The following is a 20,106-nucleotide window of genomic DNA, read 5'->3' as shown; positions in this document are numbered from 1 at the left end:
GGATGTCTTTGCATCTGCAACACATGTTATCCATTTTGGAGCCCATTGAGGTGGGCTCCTGCCAGTGTAAAGCTGGAACTAACAAAGACAGCTATGGCTCAAGACAAAACTTGCTCAACACACAGAGACACATAGAAATAAAATGCATAAAATGTTCAGACCAAACGCCAGGCTACCACACTACTGCTAGCACTAGTGAAGATAATATTTAGATATGATAGATCTCTTATTAAGATGATGGAAGAGCGGCTGACTTTGTTTACTCTCTAAGCATGGAAGCAACTAATCTTATCCAAGACAACTCCTAACTCCATACGAATCCACACAGCTGTGTGTACTGAGGCAATAAAGGTTAAGCTTCCGCTCGATGGTCACATACACACGGGCACGCTCGCACACACACGCAAACACACATTGTTTTTTAAATTGCTTTGGTGCAAGTCTGTGGTAAATTATTACAACTCTTCGTACCAAACTCAAAACAGGTCATCAAAAAGGCATTTTTTTCTAAAAGTACAACACAACAAATCATACAGTCAACTTTTCACAAAACTTAAGTGTTTCATCTAGAAATACATGTTTCACATTGCAATACATGTTCATACAATGCTCACCTTACTTCTATGATTCTATTCTCTTTTGTTAAAATACATTTTACTATCAGGGGCTTTCAGACCAAATTGTTTTTTCCTAACTTTTTTTTTTTTTTACCTCTTAGTGTGGTTTGTTTGGACTGGTGTGAACACTATCCACACTCAGGAGCGCACTATACGCTCCGTGGTTCGATCCAAAAGGGTCTCGGTCCAATTCAATTCCTAAGGTGGTGCGGTTCGCTGCAGGTGAGAACGCAGTCTGGACCAAAGACAGGAAAATAACCCAAGTTGCGCATTATCATTGGTTGTTTGACTGCGAGCATTTGATGAAATACACACATGATCATAACTTGAGATCTCTGAAATATTCTGCTAATATCAGGGCATTTATGAGCGCATCCGATGCAGGTTAGGGGAGACCGGGTCTATACCGGGGAAATAGGCTACTGAATATATTCATGTTGCAGTTAGAGTGGTTTGCGTTGTTTCCTTTAAGGCATGTTGTTGGAAGACCAAAGCGAAAGTAATATGAAGATTGGGACGCACAAGTGATGCTTTATGGTAATCCTAAATGGATTTAGCTCGAGCATTTTTGTCCAATAAACAAATGACGTGCATAGACAAGTGGTTGTTTAGGAATTTCTGTTCAATTTACAATTTTGGCAATGTAAAACCAACTGGACCAAATGACAAAAATACAATGTAATAAATAGTCAGACTCTGATTCGAACTATAGCTCAAAACGATGTGTGAAACGCCTTTAATCCGACTGCTCTTAATTGATGATCACTTCAACGTTTGGTCAATGTATAGAATTTTACATGTAAACTGGTTTGTTCACTACATATCTTGAGACCTACATGATGAAAATGTAGTGTTAGGTGTTAATTTTCAGAGTAAAAACGTCATGGACACTATGAAAGCTTAACCAAGTTTATTCTTCCCAGAGGATCAATACAGCTGCATTAGACAAAAACATTGTTCACATAAGCACTGACATTTAACCCTTTCTCTATGTTGAGTCTCCTCCGACACATCTGAACAAACATTGTATCTTTATTGCTTAAGCAGGAAACTAAGTAATATGGGCCATAAACTTTTATTTCTCCCTTAACGTGACCTGACCTGATCTCGACCCCCCTTCATCACTAATCCATGGCTCTCCCCTTATCAATGCCTGCCACATGTGATCGCTTTCCCTACACTCAGTACATTCCAAGCTTAATTGCCCGCACCATATACTTTCCTCCTACAGATAACCATTAACCTCTGGTGTAGCCCCTAGGCTATGGCATTTCTCTATTACAACTAATGATTAATAAGGATTTAAAGTTCATCAATCCAAACCTATCAGTATGTAAAGTAGAAACAAGTATGATATATACTCGAATGTACTACTATGATGATGACTGGTATGATTTTACTTCACACAAAGTTTTTTTTTTAATCTGAGAGACAAGATCAGAAATGAGCTGTATATATCAAATCACAGTTTATTGGTCACATACACAGATTAGTAGATTACAGTAGGTGCAGCGAAATGCTTGTGTTTCTAACACCTACAGTGCAGTAATACAATATCAACACAATACCAATATGCAAATAATCCAGAAAGTGCAAAACAAGAAAACAAATCTATCGCCTATACAGTAAACATGTATCCAAAGTCTAGCATGCTTTAATAAAATTGGCCAATACACTACTGTAATATATTCCATTTACATAGCTGACAGTTTGACCCAGAGTGACAAGAGTCCACACATTTTGCTATGTGACCCCAGTGGGAATTGAACCAACAACTCTGGTGTTGCTAGTGCCATGCTCTTATGAACTGAGCCACGTACAGGACCACTAACTGCCATCCCCAGGAGTCACTGGAGACTAGACTAAACTAATCTAACGCATCATAATAGTACACTGTTACAGTAGTGATCATTGCTGGCTGGTGTGTGCGTGTGTGTGCGTGTGTGTGTGTGTGTCCATTTACGTGTGTGTGACTGCTCTACTCCTACAGAGGTGATAATTGTATAAATAACCTAGGGAGTGATGGGAGAGGATGAGAGCAGCCTGGATAGCAGTGACTAACTCAATCACACAGGGACAGTAGAGGGAGTCACCATAACAATAACACAACATGACAACTCCACAGCTACCTGGCTATGTCTGGTGAGTGTTGGTGACACATTCAGTGGAAGAGTGGAAGCGCTGGTGTCTTATGTCGAAACCCCCTGTATTTGTCACTTGTGAAATCTGAGGCACCAGGCAGCAACATCCCCTGCTAGGACCGAGTGTTGTGAAACCCTGTTCTATTTACCACAATTAAGACAAGAGGGACATATGGTGTTTTATCTTGTTTTTTGGAGATGGAGATGGACCTTATTCCTGGAAGTCCAGGCGTTAGACAAAACTTTACAATAAATCCATGTTGAGTTTCCTGAGCCCACCCAACAGCAGTCGCCAGGGCGGATCAGTGTATTGACCTGTTAACCAATACAGCACATGCTTCATGTCAAAAGGTCATCCATGTCGTGTCAGAGTAGACCCATAATGGGCACCTCCTGTCATAGCAGAGTTGAGCCATAATGGACACCTGGACGCCAGTTGCCTGTCAATGTCAACATGCCGCTCTCGCCGCAACTTTGATCTCATAGTTTCCCTTCGAAATTCAACGTATTATGGATGAACGTCTATTTTTGAAGCATTAATTCCGCGTGGTTATAGGGTTAATACAGAAACAACTCAAATGGTAACAGTTTAGACCGGGGGTATTCAACTCTTAGCCTACGAAGTTCAGAACCTGCTGGTTTTCTGTTCTACCTGATAATCAATTGCAATCAATTGTGTGTGTGGAGGAAGGCATATATCGACGTTCTCAGGACCTTTTCAAACGTCCGAAATTGAAGTTTATTCCTAGTGATCAGGCTGCTCTCCAATCTTCCTGGCCCCTACAGCTCCTTTCCTTTTACTTCTCTTTCCTTTCAGTTCCGTTCCTCTCCTCTCTCTGTACTCTCTGTTTCCGGTCTGTACCAGTTCAGCAGACAAAAAAGGTTTAGTTTAGTAAAAGGCACGTCCACAGCAGTAGGCTCTTGGATGTCGATTAAACCCCCCCCACAACTCTCTGATTCAGAGGGGTTAGGTTAAATGTGGAAGACACATTTCAGTTGAATGCATTCAGTTGTACAACTGACTAGGTATCCCCATTACCCTTTTCTTTACGGTACAGAGCATAGCTGGATTTACTGTAAGCAACATCATTAGAATCAGAGCCAAGAATCACTCTCCACAGCCCTGGGAAATAACAGACACACACACACACACACACACACACACACACACACACACACACACACACACACACACCAAACACACTCCCCAAACACACTCCCCTAACACACTCCCCTAACACACTCCCCTAACACACTCCCCTAACACACTCCCCTAACTGCCATGGCCAATTACACAGTGCTCAGGGAAAGCGTCACAACATTCAATCTGGTATTTCCTGTCCTGAATTACTGCAAAAACATAAACTGTAGAGTTTCTTTCTGACCATTCTTTCCTCTGGAACATTTTTCACACCTTCGCAACTGAGAGGAGAGGTTTTTTACCATTCATATTTCATAGTGAAGCCATTTCAACCAGGGAATCTGTGAAAGTAAATAGCCACTATAAACTGTGCTTCATAGGGTGAATCTCAATTGTCTAAAGTGGTATCCTTCCCATATCTACTTTCCTTCATACAGATGTTGGATTTTAATTTGACCTATATTGTCACAGCAAAATAAATCCTGCAGCAACAGTGTAGTCCATAATGTTGCTTGATTGGTGGATAGGCTATGTCAAAAGTATGCTACATGAAAAGTGCAATACTGTTAATATAACCGTGTCTTAGTGTGGGTTTTCATAGAATTTTCGTAAATCACAAAGTGTGTATACATTTCCTGTGGGGCAGGAACATTCTGAGCAACGAAAGAGTGATCAAATTAAGATCCTGCATCTATATGCACTGATGTGAAAGTACTGGATTTGTGAACCTAGTAGACATCCACCATATCCCTCTGCTCCCTCTGCAGGTTCGTTTTTTTCCGTCATTAATCTTGCTCTGGAGGCAGCTCTGCAGAGTGGTCACTAGCTGGCATAGCCACAAAGTCATAAAATCAGATTTTCGAAATTAAGACCAAAGAGCACATTTTAGTTTTCATACATTTTTACAATATAGCCAATTTTGACTTTGCAGCTGGCCTATCTAAACAGTTCTGCCTCCAGGACAAGACTCCTGACAATAAACGTCAACCTGCATCACTCTAACCCATTCTGTGCATTTAGGTCAGAGCAAATGAAGGAGAGGAGACAAGGAGAGGAAGCCACTATATACTATTGAGACACTGAACTAGTTAGTTGTATGACTTTGTCGATGTGTGTCTGTGTGTTTCATCACAAGTTTCAGGGTTAGATGTGGCAAAAAGGAATAGAGCGCACAGTAACTCTATATTGAGTGATTTATTTTGAGCGTGAGCGAGAGGAGAGAGGGTAAGTGGACGGGAGACCTTGCAACTCCTTTGTGTGGGAGGATTCCGCATACTCCATCTCTCTCCCCTCTCTCTATCTCTCATGTCTCTGTCGGCCTCCAATAATACTCCCTCTCAGTGTTCGGTAAACAGAGCAGCATCATAAACAACCGACCGCAGCAGAGCACAGGACGGACATTTCCCACATTCTCAGGTCAAACGGCTGTGTGATCAGATGAGATACCAGATAAATAAATCTCTCTCTCTCACACACACAAACACAGATTCAAAAACAGCACTTCGGAGATGTTTTATAGCAGTTACAGAGAGATGAAACAGGGATAGACACCGGTGTCCCACTGCTGTACAGAAACTCTTATGTAAGCAGAACAAATGATTCATCCTGATCATCTTGCTTACTTAAACACCTCATATTAACTCCTCAAACACCGTAACCCTGATGACTGACTCACCAAACAGATCGAACAGCAATGCGGAAAGAGAGAGCTAATAGATTCCTCAAAGTGGCCTGATGCTCTGATACCCTAGCTATGGGCCCTGGTCAAAAGTTGTGCACTACATAGGGAATAGGGTACCATTTGAGACGTGGCCTCTCTCTATTGCTGTGTGAAATCAGCTCAACCTGAACAAAACCCATTAGAGTTCTCTTCACTCAGGTCTTTAACGACATCCTGTGGTTGTGACATTCAACCATTACCTGGCAGTAATGGACTCCGTGTGGCTGGCTCATGTCCCTGGGAGAGAGAAAGGGAGGGACGGAGGGCATGTGCGAGGGAGAGAGAGAACGACGCTGTTGATAACAAGATAGAGAGTGTGTGCCTGTGTGTATCGCCTTTATGTGAGTATGTGTGTATTTAGGCCAATCAAGTGATAGTGGGAGCAGTTATAGCGGAGACAGAGGTCAGGGAGCAGAGCGGTATTGATCTTGATGGGTTTAAACACAGGTCGCATACAGACCAAGAACACAGAGAGGAGTCACTGAGTGTACTCACACACACACACACACACACACACACACACACACACACACACACACACACACACACACACACACACACACACACACACACACACACAGGAGAGAGCCAAGGGAAACAGCTTGTCAATATTTGTCATTGATTGAACAGCTGTAGGATTGTACAAGAAGCATGTACTGTAAACCCAGGCCTTTATTTCACAGTAACTACATTACCTATGTGATTCTGCATACAGGTTTGAAACTGTATATAGAGGAAGAAAGCTATGCAAACTAGAGGAATCCATTTTCCAGTACACTAGAGAGCAGCGTTTGTTCTTTCCATCGGAATGGGACGTGTTCTCTTCCTCTCTCTTTTTTCTCATCATTTCTCCTCCTCAGAGACACTGAAAGGCACATGAGACCAGTTCAGGCGTAAGCACGGCTGTGTGTAATGTGTGAGTGTGTGTGGTTGTGTGTGTGTGAGTGTGTGTGTACATGTATGTGTCTATGTGCACGTGTGCGTGCCTGTATGTGTGTGTGTACAGATGGTGAGCTGGGTCCACAGGCAGAACTGAGTTAGCCAGGTGGAAAATGAACAGCCCGACAGTTACAGACTGGCTGACATCCTCACTGCAGCACTCCACTATTACTACAGTCAACAATACCCTAATACGGTATTACTACAGTGCTCTACACTATTACTACAATGAACAATACTCTAATACAGTATTATTACAGTACTCGACAGTATTACTACAATCAACAATACTCTGATACGGTATTACTACAGTACTCGACACTATTACTACAATCAACAATACTCTAATACGGTATTACTACAGTACTCGACACTATTACTACAGTCAACAATACTCTGATACGGTATTACTACAGTACTCGACACTATTACTACAGTCAACAATACTCTAATACAGTATTACTACAGTACTCTAGTCTACACTATTACTACAGTCAACAATACTCTAATATAGTATTACGACAGTACTCTAGTCTACACTATAACTACAGTAAATATGACTCTAATACAGTACTACTACAGAATTCTACACTTACTACAGTCAACAATACTCTAATACAGTATTATCACAGTACTCTACACCAGGGTTCTCCAACCATGTTCCTGGAGAGCTACCCTCCTGTAGGTTTTCAATCCGACCCCAGTTGTAATTATCCTGATTCAGCTAATTATTAGAATCAGCTGTACTAGATTAGGGTTGGAGTGAAAATCTACAGGATGGTAGCTCTCCAGGAACAGGGTTGGAGAGCTCTACTCTACACTATTACTAAAGTCAATAACACTCACTGATACAGTACAACACTCACACATTCCGATAGCTACAGAACAATCAGAAGAAATTAGTCAAATAAAAGTGCAATAATAAAGCTTTGTAGTAAAGTTATCCTCCAACGAAGGGTGGTTTATCCTACTTTCAGAAGGATGAACCAGAATGGGCCGGCAGGTAGCCTAGTGGTTAGAGCATTGGACTGGTAACCGAAAGGTTGCAAGATTGAATCCCTGAGCTGACAAGGTAAAATCTGTCATTCTGCCCCTGAACAAGGCAGTTAACCCACTGTTGCTAGGCTGTCATTGAAAATAAGAATTTGTTCTTAACTGACTTGCCAAGTTAAAAAAAGGATGGCTGCTGTTTTTTGGGCTCCAAACCAATTGCGCTATTTTATGTGTATTTTCGCATTATTTGTAACTTACTTTGTACATAATGTTGATGCTACTGAAAAGAGCTTCTGGAAATCAGAACAGCGAATACTCACCTCTTTAATGAGTCTGACGAGAAGGACATAATGCTGCTCCCAGACAAGGCCCAAATCCTTGTCATTCACATGAAGAAAATAAGAAAATACAGGGGGAGGAAATCAAGAGGCATTGTGAGAATTTGTCGGCGAGTGGGTAACCCGCCTCGACCATCCGTTCTATTGGCCAATGTGCAATCACTGGAGAATAAACTGAATGAGCTCCGTTCGAGACTATCCTACCAACCGGACATTAAAAACTGTTATATCTTATGTTTCACCAAGTTGTGGCTGAACGACGACACAGATAATATACAGTTGGCTTGGTTTTCTGTGAATCGGCAAGACAAAACAGCTACGTACGGTATGACGAGGGGTGGGGGTGTGTGTCTATTTGTCAATAACAGCTGGTGCGCAATGTCTAATATTAAGGTAGTCTGGAGGTATTGCTCACCTGAGGTAGAGTACCTCATGATAAGCTGTAGACCACACTATCTACCAAGAGAGTTTTTATCTATATATTTGTAGCCGTCTATTTACCACCACAAACCGACGCTGGCACTAAGACCGCACTCAACGAGGTATAAGCCATAAGCAAACAAGAAAATGCTCATCCAGAAATGCCGTTCCTAGTGGCCGGGGCCTTTAATGCAGGCAAACTTGAATCCGTTTTACCTCATTTCTACCAATGTCACATGTGCAACCAGAGGGAAAAAAATGCCTTTACTCCACACACAGAGATGTGTACAAAGTTCTCCCTCGCCCTCCATTTGGCAAATCTGACCATAATTCTATCCTCCTGATTCCTGCTTACACGCAAAAACTAAAGCAGGAAGTACCAGTGACTCGCTCAATATGGAAGTGGTCAGATGACAAGGATGCTACGCTACAGGACTGTTTTGCTAGCACAGACTGGCATATGTTCCGGGATTTATCCAATGGCATTGAGGAGCATAGAACCTCAGTCACCGGCATCATCAATAAGTGCATCGGCGACGGTGTCCCCACAGTGATGTACCTACATATTCCAAACAGAAGCCATGGATTACAGGCAACATCCGCACCGAGCTAAAGGCTAGAGCTGCTGCATTCACTAATCTCGACGCTTAGAAGAAATCCCACTATGCCCTCTGAGGAACCATCCAACAGACAAAACTTCAAAACAGGACTAAGATTGAAACCTGCTACACTGGCTCTGATGCTCGTCGGATGTGACAGGGCTTGCAAACTATTACGGACTACAAAGGGATACCCAGCCACAAACTGCCCAGTGACGTGAACCTACCAGATGTGCTAAATGCCTTTTATGTTCTCTTCGAGGCAAGCAATACTGAAGCATGCATGAGAGCACCAGCTGTTCCGGACGACTGTGTGATCACGCTCACTCAGGTCAACATTCACAAGGCCACGGGGTCAGACGGATTACCAGGACGTGTACTCAGAGCATGCGCGGACCAACTGGCAAGTGTCTTCATTGATATTTTCAACCTCTCCCTGACTGAGTCTGTAATACATACATGTTTCAAGCAGACCACCATAGTCCCTGTACCTAAGAAAGCAAAGGTAACCTGGCTAAATGACTACCGCCCTGTAGCACTTACGTCGGTAGCCATGAAGTGCTTTGAAAGGCTGGTCATGGCTCACATCAACAACATCACCCCGGAACCTCTAGACCCACTCCAATTCAAATACCGCCCCAACAGATCCACAGATGACGCAATCTCAATCACATCCAACGCTGCCCTTTCCAATCTGGACAAAAGGAACACACACAGTTGAAGTCAGTTTTTCACAATTCCTGACATCTAATCCTAGTAAAAATTCCCTGTCTTAGGTCAGTTAGGATCACCACTTTATTTGAAGAATGTGAAATGTCAGAATAATAGTAGAGAGAATGATTTATTTCATCTTTTATTTCTTTCATCACATTCCCAGTGGGTCAGAAGTTTCATACACTCAATTTGTAATTGGTAGCATTGCCTTTCAAATTGTTTAAGTTGGGTCAAACGTTTCGGGTAGCCTTCCACAAGCTTCCCACAATAAATCGGGTGCATTTTGGCCCATTGCTCCTGGCAGAGCTGGTATAACTGAGTCAGGTTTGTAGGCATCCTTTCTTGCATACGCTTTTTCAGTTCTGCCCACACATTTTCTATAGGGTTGAGGTCAGGGCTTTGTGATGGCCACTCCAATACCTTGACTTTGTTGTCCTTAAGCCAATTTTCCACAACTTTGGAAGTATGCTTGGGGTCATTGTCCATTTGGAAGACCCATTTGCGACCAAGCTTTAACTTCCTGACTGATGTCTTGAGATGTTGCTTCAATATATCCACACAATTTCCCTAGCTCATGATGCCATCTATTTTGTGAAGTGCAGCAAAGCACCCCTACAACATGATGCTGCCACCCCCGTGCTTCACGGTTGGGATGGTGTTCTTCGGCTTTCAAGCTTCCCCCTTTTTCCTCCAAAGATAACGATGGTCATTATGGCCAAACAGTTCTATTTTTGATTCATCAGACCAGAGGACATATCTCCAAAAAGTATGATCTTTGTCCCAATGTGCAATTGCAAACCATAGTCTGGCTTTTTTATGGCGGTTTTGGAGCAGTGGCTTCTTCCTTGCTGAGCGGCCTTTCAGGTTATGTCGATATAGGACTTATTTTACTGTGGATACTTTTGTACCCGTTTCCTCCAGCATTTTCACAAGGTCCTTTGCTGTTGTTCTGGGATTGATTTGCAGTTTTCGCACCAAAGTACGTTCATCTCTAGGAGACAGAATGCGTTTCCTTCCTGAGCGGTATGACAGCTGCGTGGTCCCATGGTGTTAATACTTGCGTACTATTGTTTGTACAGATGAACATGGTACTTCTAGGTTTTTGGAAATTGCTCCCAAGGATGAACCAGACTTGTGGAGGTCTACCATTTTTTTCTGAGGTCTTGGCTGATTTCTTTTGATTTTCCCATGATGTTAAGCAAAGAGGCACTAAGTTTGAAGGTAGACCTTGAAATACATCCACAGGTACACCTCCAATTGACTCAAATGATGTCAATTAGCCTATCAGAAGCTTCTAAAGCCATTACATCATTTTCTGGAATTTCCAAGCTGTTTAAAATTACAGTCAACTTAGTAGATGTAAACTTCTGACCCACTGAAATTGTGATACAGTGAATTATAAGTACAATAATCTGTTTGTAAACAATTGTTGGAAAAATTACTTGTGTCATGAACAAAGTAGATGTCCTAACCGACTTGCCAAAACTATAGTTTGTTAACAAGAAATTTGTGGAGTGGTTGAAAAACGAGTTTTAATGACTCCAACCTAAGTGTATGTCAACTTCCGAATTCAACTGTATGTGAGAATGCTGTTCCTTGACTACTGCTCAGCGTTCAACACCATAGTGCCCACAAAGCTCATCACTAAGCTAAGGACCCTGGGACTAAACACCTCCCTTTGCAACTGGATCCTGGACTTCCCGATGGGCCGCCCCCAGGTGGTAAGGGTAGGCAACAACACATCTGCCATGTTGATCCTCAATACGGGGGCCCCTCAGGGGTGAGTTGCCAAGACTGCTTGGCCAAACACGACATGATCATTAAGTTTGCTGACGACACAACGGTCATAGGTCTGATCACCGACAGTGATGAGACAGCCTATAGGGAGGAGGTTAGAGACCTGGCCGTGTGGTGCCAGAACAACAACCTCTCCCTCAACGTGAGAAAGACAAAGGAGATGATTGTGGACTACAGGAAGAGGAGGGCCGAACATGCCCCCGTTCAAATCGACAGGGCTGTAGTGGAGCGGGTTGAGAGTTTCAAGTTCCTTGGCGTCCACATCACCAACAAACTATCATGGTCCAAACACACCAAGAATGTTGTGAAGAAAAAGATTTGTCATGGGTCCCCAGATCCTCTACAGCTGCACCATCGAGAGCATCCTGAGCGGATGCATTACCACCTGGTATGGCAACTGCTTGGCATCCGACCATAACGCGCTTCAGAGGGTAGTGCGTACAGCCCAGTACAACACTGGGGCCAAGCTTCCTGCCATCCATGACCTATATACTAGGCAGTGTGTCAGAGGAAGGCCCAAAAAATTGTCAAAGACTCCAGTCACCCAAGTCATAGACTGTTCTCTCTGCTTCCGTATGGCAAGAGCTACTGGAGCGCAAAGTCTAGGTCCAAAAGGCTCCTTAACAGCTTCTACCCACAAGCCATAAGACTGCTGAACAATTAATCAAATGGTCACCCAGACTATTTGCATTGAAACCCACCCCCCTTTGCTTTTACACTGCTGCTACTCACTGTCTATTATCTATGCATAGTCACTTTACCCCTATCTACATGTACAAATTACCTATTTTGCTAAGACTGCACAATATTCTTGCCGCTCTGCCCTGTTGTGAACTTTGGAGTAGCTTCCCCACTGTTAGGAAAGGTTAGTGTCAGGCTACCTGTGTTCTACTGACTTCAACAGGTAGTGTGAAATCATTTACATTTCAATGTATAGTTTGCCGTTAGGCAGGCACAGATCTCTTCAAATCCTCAAGGGGTGGAAGCCCAAACTGACCTGCCAGACACACTATCTTTGAAGCAGGTACAGATAACACACACACACACACACACACACACACACACACACACACACACACACACACACACACACACACACACACACACACACACACACACACACACACACACTTTATGAGCAAGTGTACTGTATACACTGTATAGAATTATCTAGCTGGCCCAAACTTAGTTCCAACATAGGCAAATATTTGGGACACCCACAATTCTTTTCACATACAATGTTTTCAACTTACATATCTGACACACATTGAGATGTTCAATTACACAGTAATTATTATTCTGTTTCTTTACATGGGATTTGAACTCACAACCTCCTGGTTCACAGCATTCTTAACTTCCTGACACACCATCACATCTGTGTCAGCTATCTGATTATTCTCTCATCATTGATTTGATTGACTTATTTCAGGGTTTTCTGTTTTAATGTAAATCCTTAATCACTATGATAAATCAAATAGTTTTCCTTGAGTTGACTTTTAACAGAGCTGATATTCACTTTGAAGTGTAAAGTATAGGAATACAGGTGAAACCAGTCATTGACACAGACGTGGCGTAGCTGGAAGCTTGGAATTCTATGAACCAAGTGGTTGTGAGTTCCAATCCCAGGTGAGGACATGTTGAATAATAATTTCCATATAAATGCACAATGTAATCAAGTATGTTGAAAACATTCTGTGTTAAAAGCACAATTTCAATGCGTGGGCGTCCCTAACTTAAGTTCTCTCACGTTAAAGCTATGTTAGGGCTAACTAAAAATGTTATGTTCAGGTAACACTTTGACCGAAAAGTTTAGTAAACTATAAAAGTCTGTGGAACCAGTCACTAAATAAAAAGAGCCCACCTGTTTGGGAGGATGGGTGGTCTCCCGATAGCGTCTCATGGTACCCGACGTGTACGCCTTGTTCATCATAACCACAATGCACGCAACCAGCAACCAATGCCAAACACTAAACACCCGATGCCCGACTCCTATCTCTTCCTCTCAGCCGCAGTAGCTGTCTTCCTGTGGCGTCTGTCCTCCTCAGAAAGTAAGCCGTCACTCCTCTCCTCTTCTCTCCCTCTCTCTTTTCCTTCCTCTCTCACACCCTTCTCTCCTCTGCCCCACTGTACCACTTATGCAGTCAGTCCCAACAACCCTCTGGCCCTCGCCTGCTCCTGCCTCAGCCAATCCTGTGAGAGAATGCTCCTAGGTGCTCCTCCACTCGTCGCTCCGCCGAGGTGGGCAGACAGACAGGAAGCATTTATATAGAAAATAGCCTGTTGCTAGGAGACGCTGGGGCAAAGAGCAAAGTGAGTCCTACACAATAAAAATAGTTCTTTGGGTTAAATTGGACGCAACAACGCGTCATCCCGTCCTACGCGTTTCCCTTTTATTATTAATAGTGTGAAAAGACGGGAAAGAATACAAGTGGGTTATTTGCATTAGTAAAGTGCTACCCACACATCACAGACATGTCTCAGTAGTCTAAAGTGGCTTCATCCTCTCCTCGTGTCCTCTCGCTTTCATCTTCTGTGGCACTGAAGACACAGCCGAGAGCAATAGGATGAGGCTTTTACCAGGTATTTGCTTTCACTAGTACGACGCTTTCTCACGAGTAAACAATGAATAAGGAGAGATGAAGGAGAGGATATGAGCAAAAGAGATAAGAAGAGGAAGCCACGTTAGACTATTGAGAGCATGGCAGTGCATTCATCAATCAAATGTATTTTATAAAGCCCTTTTTAGAGCAGCAGCTGTCACAAAAGGCTATACAGATAACAAGAACTCACAGTTTGACACGGTTTGACTTCGGTGTTGTAACACAGACGCTGGGAGACGAGAAGCAGGTACGGGTGGGGATTTAATAATAAATAAATATGCAAACTAAACACGAACAGCATCTGGACATAAGAACAGGAACATAACAACAAGGCTGACTGGGGAATGAACCTGAGGGAGTGACAGGTAGAACTCATAGAGCTGATGCAGTCCAGGTGAGTCTCATGAGGGGCAGGTGCGCGTAACGATGGTGACAGGTGTGTGCATCAATCACCACACTGGCGGCAACGAGCGCCGGAGAGGGGGAGTGGGAGTAAACGTGACAGGTATTCAAGTGTTTTCCAGGTTTAGGAATTCATTCCGAACGGGTACGGTAAGGGTTAAGGTTTGGGATAGGGTTTATAAAAAAAGAGTGCCTAGTGCTGGGACTGAGCACGCAACCCTCAGAGCCAGAGCTCGCTGGTTACGCCTATCCACTATCCCCATCCGCAATGCCCTAGCAAGCCGCAAGCATACTTAATGGTAATAGTCCTTACTGTTGCCCCTAGTGGACAGTTTTATAGGCATCTCCCTGGGTACCTGGACGAATGTCAAATATTGCCTTGGATCTCAAGTGACCTGGCTGGACACCCAACCTAAAACACCAAAGAGCAAGCAATGCAGATGGAGAAGCACAGAGGCTAAGAAAATCCCTGGAGAGGCAGGAACCTACGAGGAACCGGTGGCCAGTCCTCTTCTGGCTGTGCCGGGTGGTGATTATAAGAGTACATGGTCATTTAGGCAAGATCTTTGTTTAAGACATTCAAATGTTCATAGATGACCAGCAGGGTCAACAGTTCAACACCTCAGGAGTAAATGTCAGTTGGCTTTTCATAGCCGAGCTTTCATATCAGGGACTGAAGAGACACTGTGGGATGAGCGATACATTCTCTTCTTCCCCTGAGACCTGCTCTTTCTGAACTAAAATACACACATACAGACACTCCCTTTCCCAGATGGGACAAGAATGGAATAATGTCAATAACAAGACTGGAATAATGTCAATATCCCAATATTTATTTCTCTACACATGTTTCCATTATTAGAAAAATGTTTGGAATGTATCCCTATAAAATCAATGAGAGGTGCAGAACTGAGATGTTTCATGCACATGTTTATGCACACTCAGACACATTGTTCAGCCCGTGCTAGTGTCATTGTTCCTGCTATCAGTACCAAGCCTCCAGATTCTACAAGGGCTCAATACATTCTCCTCCTGCCAACCCAATCTCTCACAGACACAACACAATGTGGAAGGTTGTGATTGACTGGTCGATCAGTGTGTGCGTGTCCGTCCGTGCGTCCGTCCGTCCGTGCGTGCGTGCGGGGGAGGGAGAGAGAGGGGGAAAGAGGGGGAAAGGAGGAGAGGAGGGGATATGCATGCAAGCACTGGTCAGTCAGGTGGAGAAGTGAGAAGTAGTGTTATCGATTTCTCGCTCCGTCAGTGTTCATTCAGTACGGTTAGAGAAAGAAGCATTCCCCATCCTTTCTCCCCCTCCTCCCCACCTCCTCCCCCTCTCCTCCCTCCCCCTCACTGTACTGACCCGAAGTGTTCATTCAACGAAGGGTTAGAAAAAGAAGCATGTTCCCCCTTTCTCCCCTTCTCTGTCCTACCTGGGATCCCCGGGCACCCCTCTTGTGGTCCCATTCAGTCTGTGAGATCATCTGGAGACGAGAGGGAGACACCAGTTTAGAGGACATTCACCATTCACCTCCAGTCTACTACAGTCTACTACTGTATTACAGTATCTTTGAGCTTTCTTCTCTATCACCCTCCACTATCTCTCCTCCTCCTCCTCCTCCCCCCCTCTCCGCTGAGGGCTAAAAATAAATGCGAGGCGGTGCTGATGAAGAAAAGAAAAGCGCATTACCTACGCTTGCGGGCTTCCTCTACACATCCCTCCGTCCCCCTCTCATTCCTTCCTTCTACTCCTCTTTTCAACACTTTCTATTTTGTTCAACAAGGCTTTAATGTCATTTCACAGTGAGGCTGGGGCGTACCGAGCCTTTCAGCACAGCATAATGGCCTCTGCCAGGCTAAAACTTTAATCACTCTAATTAGCAAATAGACAACACACAGTACTAACATACACACACACACACACTAACCTCCCTCCTGAAGGCACGCCATGCTAAGTGCAGGCTCGTTTACACTCGCATCGCCAGACAGGAAGTATCGCAGGATCAACATCACAGCATTACAGCATCATTGACATTTTGGAGACACATACAGAGACTAGTTTACCCTGGCATAATCTTCATGGTAAGGCAGGGTCGGGAGAATTATTGGATATGTATTTTTTCTTTAACCTTTATTTATCTAGGCAAGTCAATTAAGAACAAATTATTATTTACAATGATGGCCTAGGAACAGTGGGTTAACTGCCTTGTTCAGGGGCAGAATGACAGATTTTTACCTTGTCAGCTCTGGGATTTGATCCAGCAACCTTTACGGTTATTGGCCCAATGCTCTAACCACTAGGCTACCTGCTCTAACCACTAGGCTACCTGCCGCGAAGAGGGAATCCATAAACTGACTGAAATATACAGTAGCTTGAATATTCTCACTGTTTGAGCCGATGTACAACAAGGTGAACGAGTCTCTCTAAATTCAGTTACATTGTCTCTGATTTGAGTATCTGCTCGCAGGGAGCAAAAAAAGAGGTGTCCTCGTATTATAAGTGTCCAGTCTTTTGCAGTCTGATGGGGCGTCTTAACTCAGCTGTTGAGAATGAGTCCTGCATTGACTAGCTGACTGTGTCTGTGGACGGCTGGCTGTACGTTACATACAGTAACATTACGTAACACTTCTTATTGGTGGGGTCCTCACCCAGATTTCCATTGAGCCACAAACGTAACCATGATTATTTTACAACCTTTTCAAAAAGAGAGAGAGAGAGAGAGAGAGAGAGTCAGGGGAAACAACATTTATCTATAAAAGGATAATTCCGATACTTTTTCTCTGGGTGTTTTTTTGCCTCTTCCACTCTCTCGTCCTTCAGCGTAGAGGAGAGGATGGTACTGTAGTCGTCTCCCAACTGGGGCCAGTTGTACTGTTAGAGGGGCCAGTTACATTAGACGTTATTGTTGCCATATCGTTTTCTTCACTGCATTGCAGGCATTAGCAGGCAAAAGACCATGTTCATAATCATCATCGTTGCCACTGTCTAATAACGGATGTAAAAAAAGAACGATAGCAAAAATGTGCTATGTAAAAATGATTTCATACTCCACATTTAGGGGAGCCACAAGGGGGCCCAAAATTGTTGTCACAGGGGCACTGCCCCCCCCCCCCCCCCCCCCAGAACCGCTAGTGCTCCCTTCCTCAGTAACACTGACCCCAGTCTTTGTCCTGAGTCCCCTTACCCTATCCCCTACTAATGACAACTCAATGCCAGTCAAGCCCCCTACCACCACTCAACATCCTGGTTAACTAGACAGGTGTTGTGTCTACTCAATACAGCTGGGGAAAAAAGAATATTCTGCTTCTAGTCCACATATGTGTTTTCTCCCGCTGACCACACCATAGTTAGCTGTGTATGTCGTTACAATATATATACATAGGTTTTAATACCAGGAAACATACAGAGAGGCTATAATGATCAGAGAGAGACCCACCTGATCTTCTCCATGGTTGGACGGTGAGTCTCAGCCATGTACCCATTAAGTTAACCAAGTCTACAATGTAGGCTATGTCCGACAGCTTTGAGCTTCTCTCATCTGTCAAAGACTTCTCTCAAACGTCAACATTGTTTATGACTGTTTTCCTAGACTTCCAATAAAAACCTGCAGGTCTATATGTTATATTATGGTCTGGCTGGGCTGTTTTCCTAGAAGTGCAGCAGAGCAACTTTAAGTAAAAATAGAGGCCCGGGGCTGTACCTTTCATTTTATTGAGTTCTCTGGTAAAATCATTAGAGAAGTTGCGTTTGAAATGGAGCAGTGTTCCTTTCCATGGTTTAGGATTTGAAACTGTTTCCAGTTTTATCCAGGGACAGCTTTAATGTATCATATAAATAATAGAGTCATTTAGGAGACACTTTTATCCAAAGTGACTTACAGTTGACACACGATACAGTAGCCCACTAAGGAATCAAGCCCACTCTACTCCAGTGATAGAGACTGTGTAATAGTCACAACACTCTAATCAACTGAGCCATCAGAACCATCCAGTTCTAAACAAGTTACCAGTAACAGAGTAACTGGGTCCTGTGTGGCTCAGGCTGAGTCCCGCAACGGTAGAGCACGGGCGCTTGCAAAGCCAGGGTTGTGGGTTCAATTCCCACTGCGGACCAGTATGAAAATGCATGCATTGACTACCGAAAGTCACTCTGGATAAGAGTGTCTGCTAAATGACTCAAATGTAAAAAATAAGTCCCTGGGCAGAAGAACAGGAGACATTGGACTACCACTGAACCAGAGAGGAGTGAGTAAGCAGTGAGCGTACAGCTGATGAAAATCTAATGAGCAAACAGAGAGCCTGATATGTCCTCCTACTAACTCTCTAAGTGGTTTGTTCATTTAGACAGAAAGAGAAAAATAGAACATTAAAGAACTCTCAGGGAGGATGACAAAGGATGAAGGGAGCATGATAGAGAATGAGGGAGGATGCCAGAGGATGTGGAGGCAGAGGTGCAAACCAGAACTCTGTTTGTCTGTGTGTTGTTAAATGACAGATGATAAGAGGATAATGATGCAGTGTGTTAAATTGACCATGAACGAAACGCCACCACTGGTAATGACTCTCTCTTCTCTCCAGTCTCTTTTTCTCTCTCTACAGCCTCGATCTCCATCTCTCTCGCTTCAGTGTCTTTCTCTCTTCAGTAGCTCTCTCTCTCTTCAGTATCTCTCTCCGTTCACTATCTCGCTCTCTCTCTCCACTATCTCTCCGGTTCTCTCTCTCTCTCTTCAGTATCTCTCTCTGTTCACTATCTCGCTCTCTCTCTTCACTATCTCTCCGGTTCTCTCTCTCTCTCTTCAGTATCTCTCTCTTTCTTCAGTATCTCTCTCTCTTCAGTTTCTCTCTCTCTTCAGTTTCTCTCTCTCTCTTCAGTCTCTTCAGTATATCTCTCTATCTTCAGTATCTCTCTCTCTCTCTTCAGTATCTCTCTCTCTCTCTCTCTAACTTTCTCTTCAGTATCTCTCTCTCTCTCTCTTCAGTATCTCTCTCTCTCTTCAGTATATCTCTCTCTCAATTCAGTTCAATTCCATGGGCTTTATTGGCATGGGAAACATATGTTTACATTGCCAAAACAAGTGAAGTAGATAATATACAAAAGTGAAATGAACAGTAAACATAACACTCATTAACAGTCTGCTGTTAATGATAATGCAGAGGATTTTCCCAAGGTTGCTGTTGACACATATCCCACGGTAGTTATTGGGGTCAAATTTGTATCCACTTTTGTGGATTGGGTTGATCAGTCCTTGGTTCCAAATATTGGGGAAGATGCCAGAGCTAAGGATGATGTTAAAGTGTTTTAGTATAGCCAATTGGAATTTGTTGTCTGTATATTTTATAATTTCATTGAGGATACCATCAACACCACAGGCCTTTTTGGGTTGGAGGGTTTTTATTTTGTCATGTAGTTCTCTCTCGTCAGTCAGTCTCTCTCTCGTATCACTCTCTCTCTCTCTCTCTCTCTCTCTCTCTCTCTCTGTCTCTCTCTCTTGTATCACTCTCTCTCTCTTCAGTATATCACTCTCTCTCTCTTCAGTATCTCACTCTCTTCAGTCTCTCTCTCTCTCTTCAGTATCTCACTCTTCAGTCTCTCTCTCTCTCTTCAGTATCTCTCTCTCTTCAGAATCTCTCGCTCTCTTCAGTATCAGTATATTTTGTCCTGTAGTCATCTCTCTCGTCAGTCAGTCA

The 20,106-nt window shown here is 43.5% G+C and overlaps 1 protein-coding gene across 2 annotated transcripts in view; it reads right to left on the bottom strand.

Moving 5' to 3' along the window:
- The window catches only part of pde3a (phosphodiesterase 3A, cGMP-inhibited), a 79,899-nt gene that overhangs the window by 25,829 nt on the left and 33,964 nt on the right, over window positions 1-20,106 (bottom strand). Inside the window, exon 2 of one of the 2 annotated variants that reach the window (XM_029742315.1) lies at window positions 15,852-15,902. The exons of the other annotated variant lie outside the window; for it this stretch is intronic. Within the exon in view, the coding sequence (XP_029598175.1) occupies window positions 15,852-15,902 (51 nt within the window). The remainder of the gene's footprint in view (window positions 1-15,851; window positions 15,903-20,106) is intronic. 2 annotated transcript variants of the gene reach the window in all.

This window comes from Salmo trutta, chromosome 40, assembly GCF_901001165.1.
Source record: "Salmo trutta chromosome 40, fSalTru1.1, whole genome shotgun sequence".
In the NCBI taxonomy this organism is placed as follows: Eukaryota; Metazoa; Chordata; class Actinopteri; order Salmoniformes; family Salmonidae; genus Salmo; species Salmo trutta.
The sequence above is the reverse complement of the archived record's forward strand: the minus strand, read 5'-3'. Positions and strand labels throughout refer to the sequence as shown.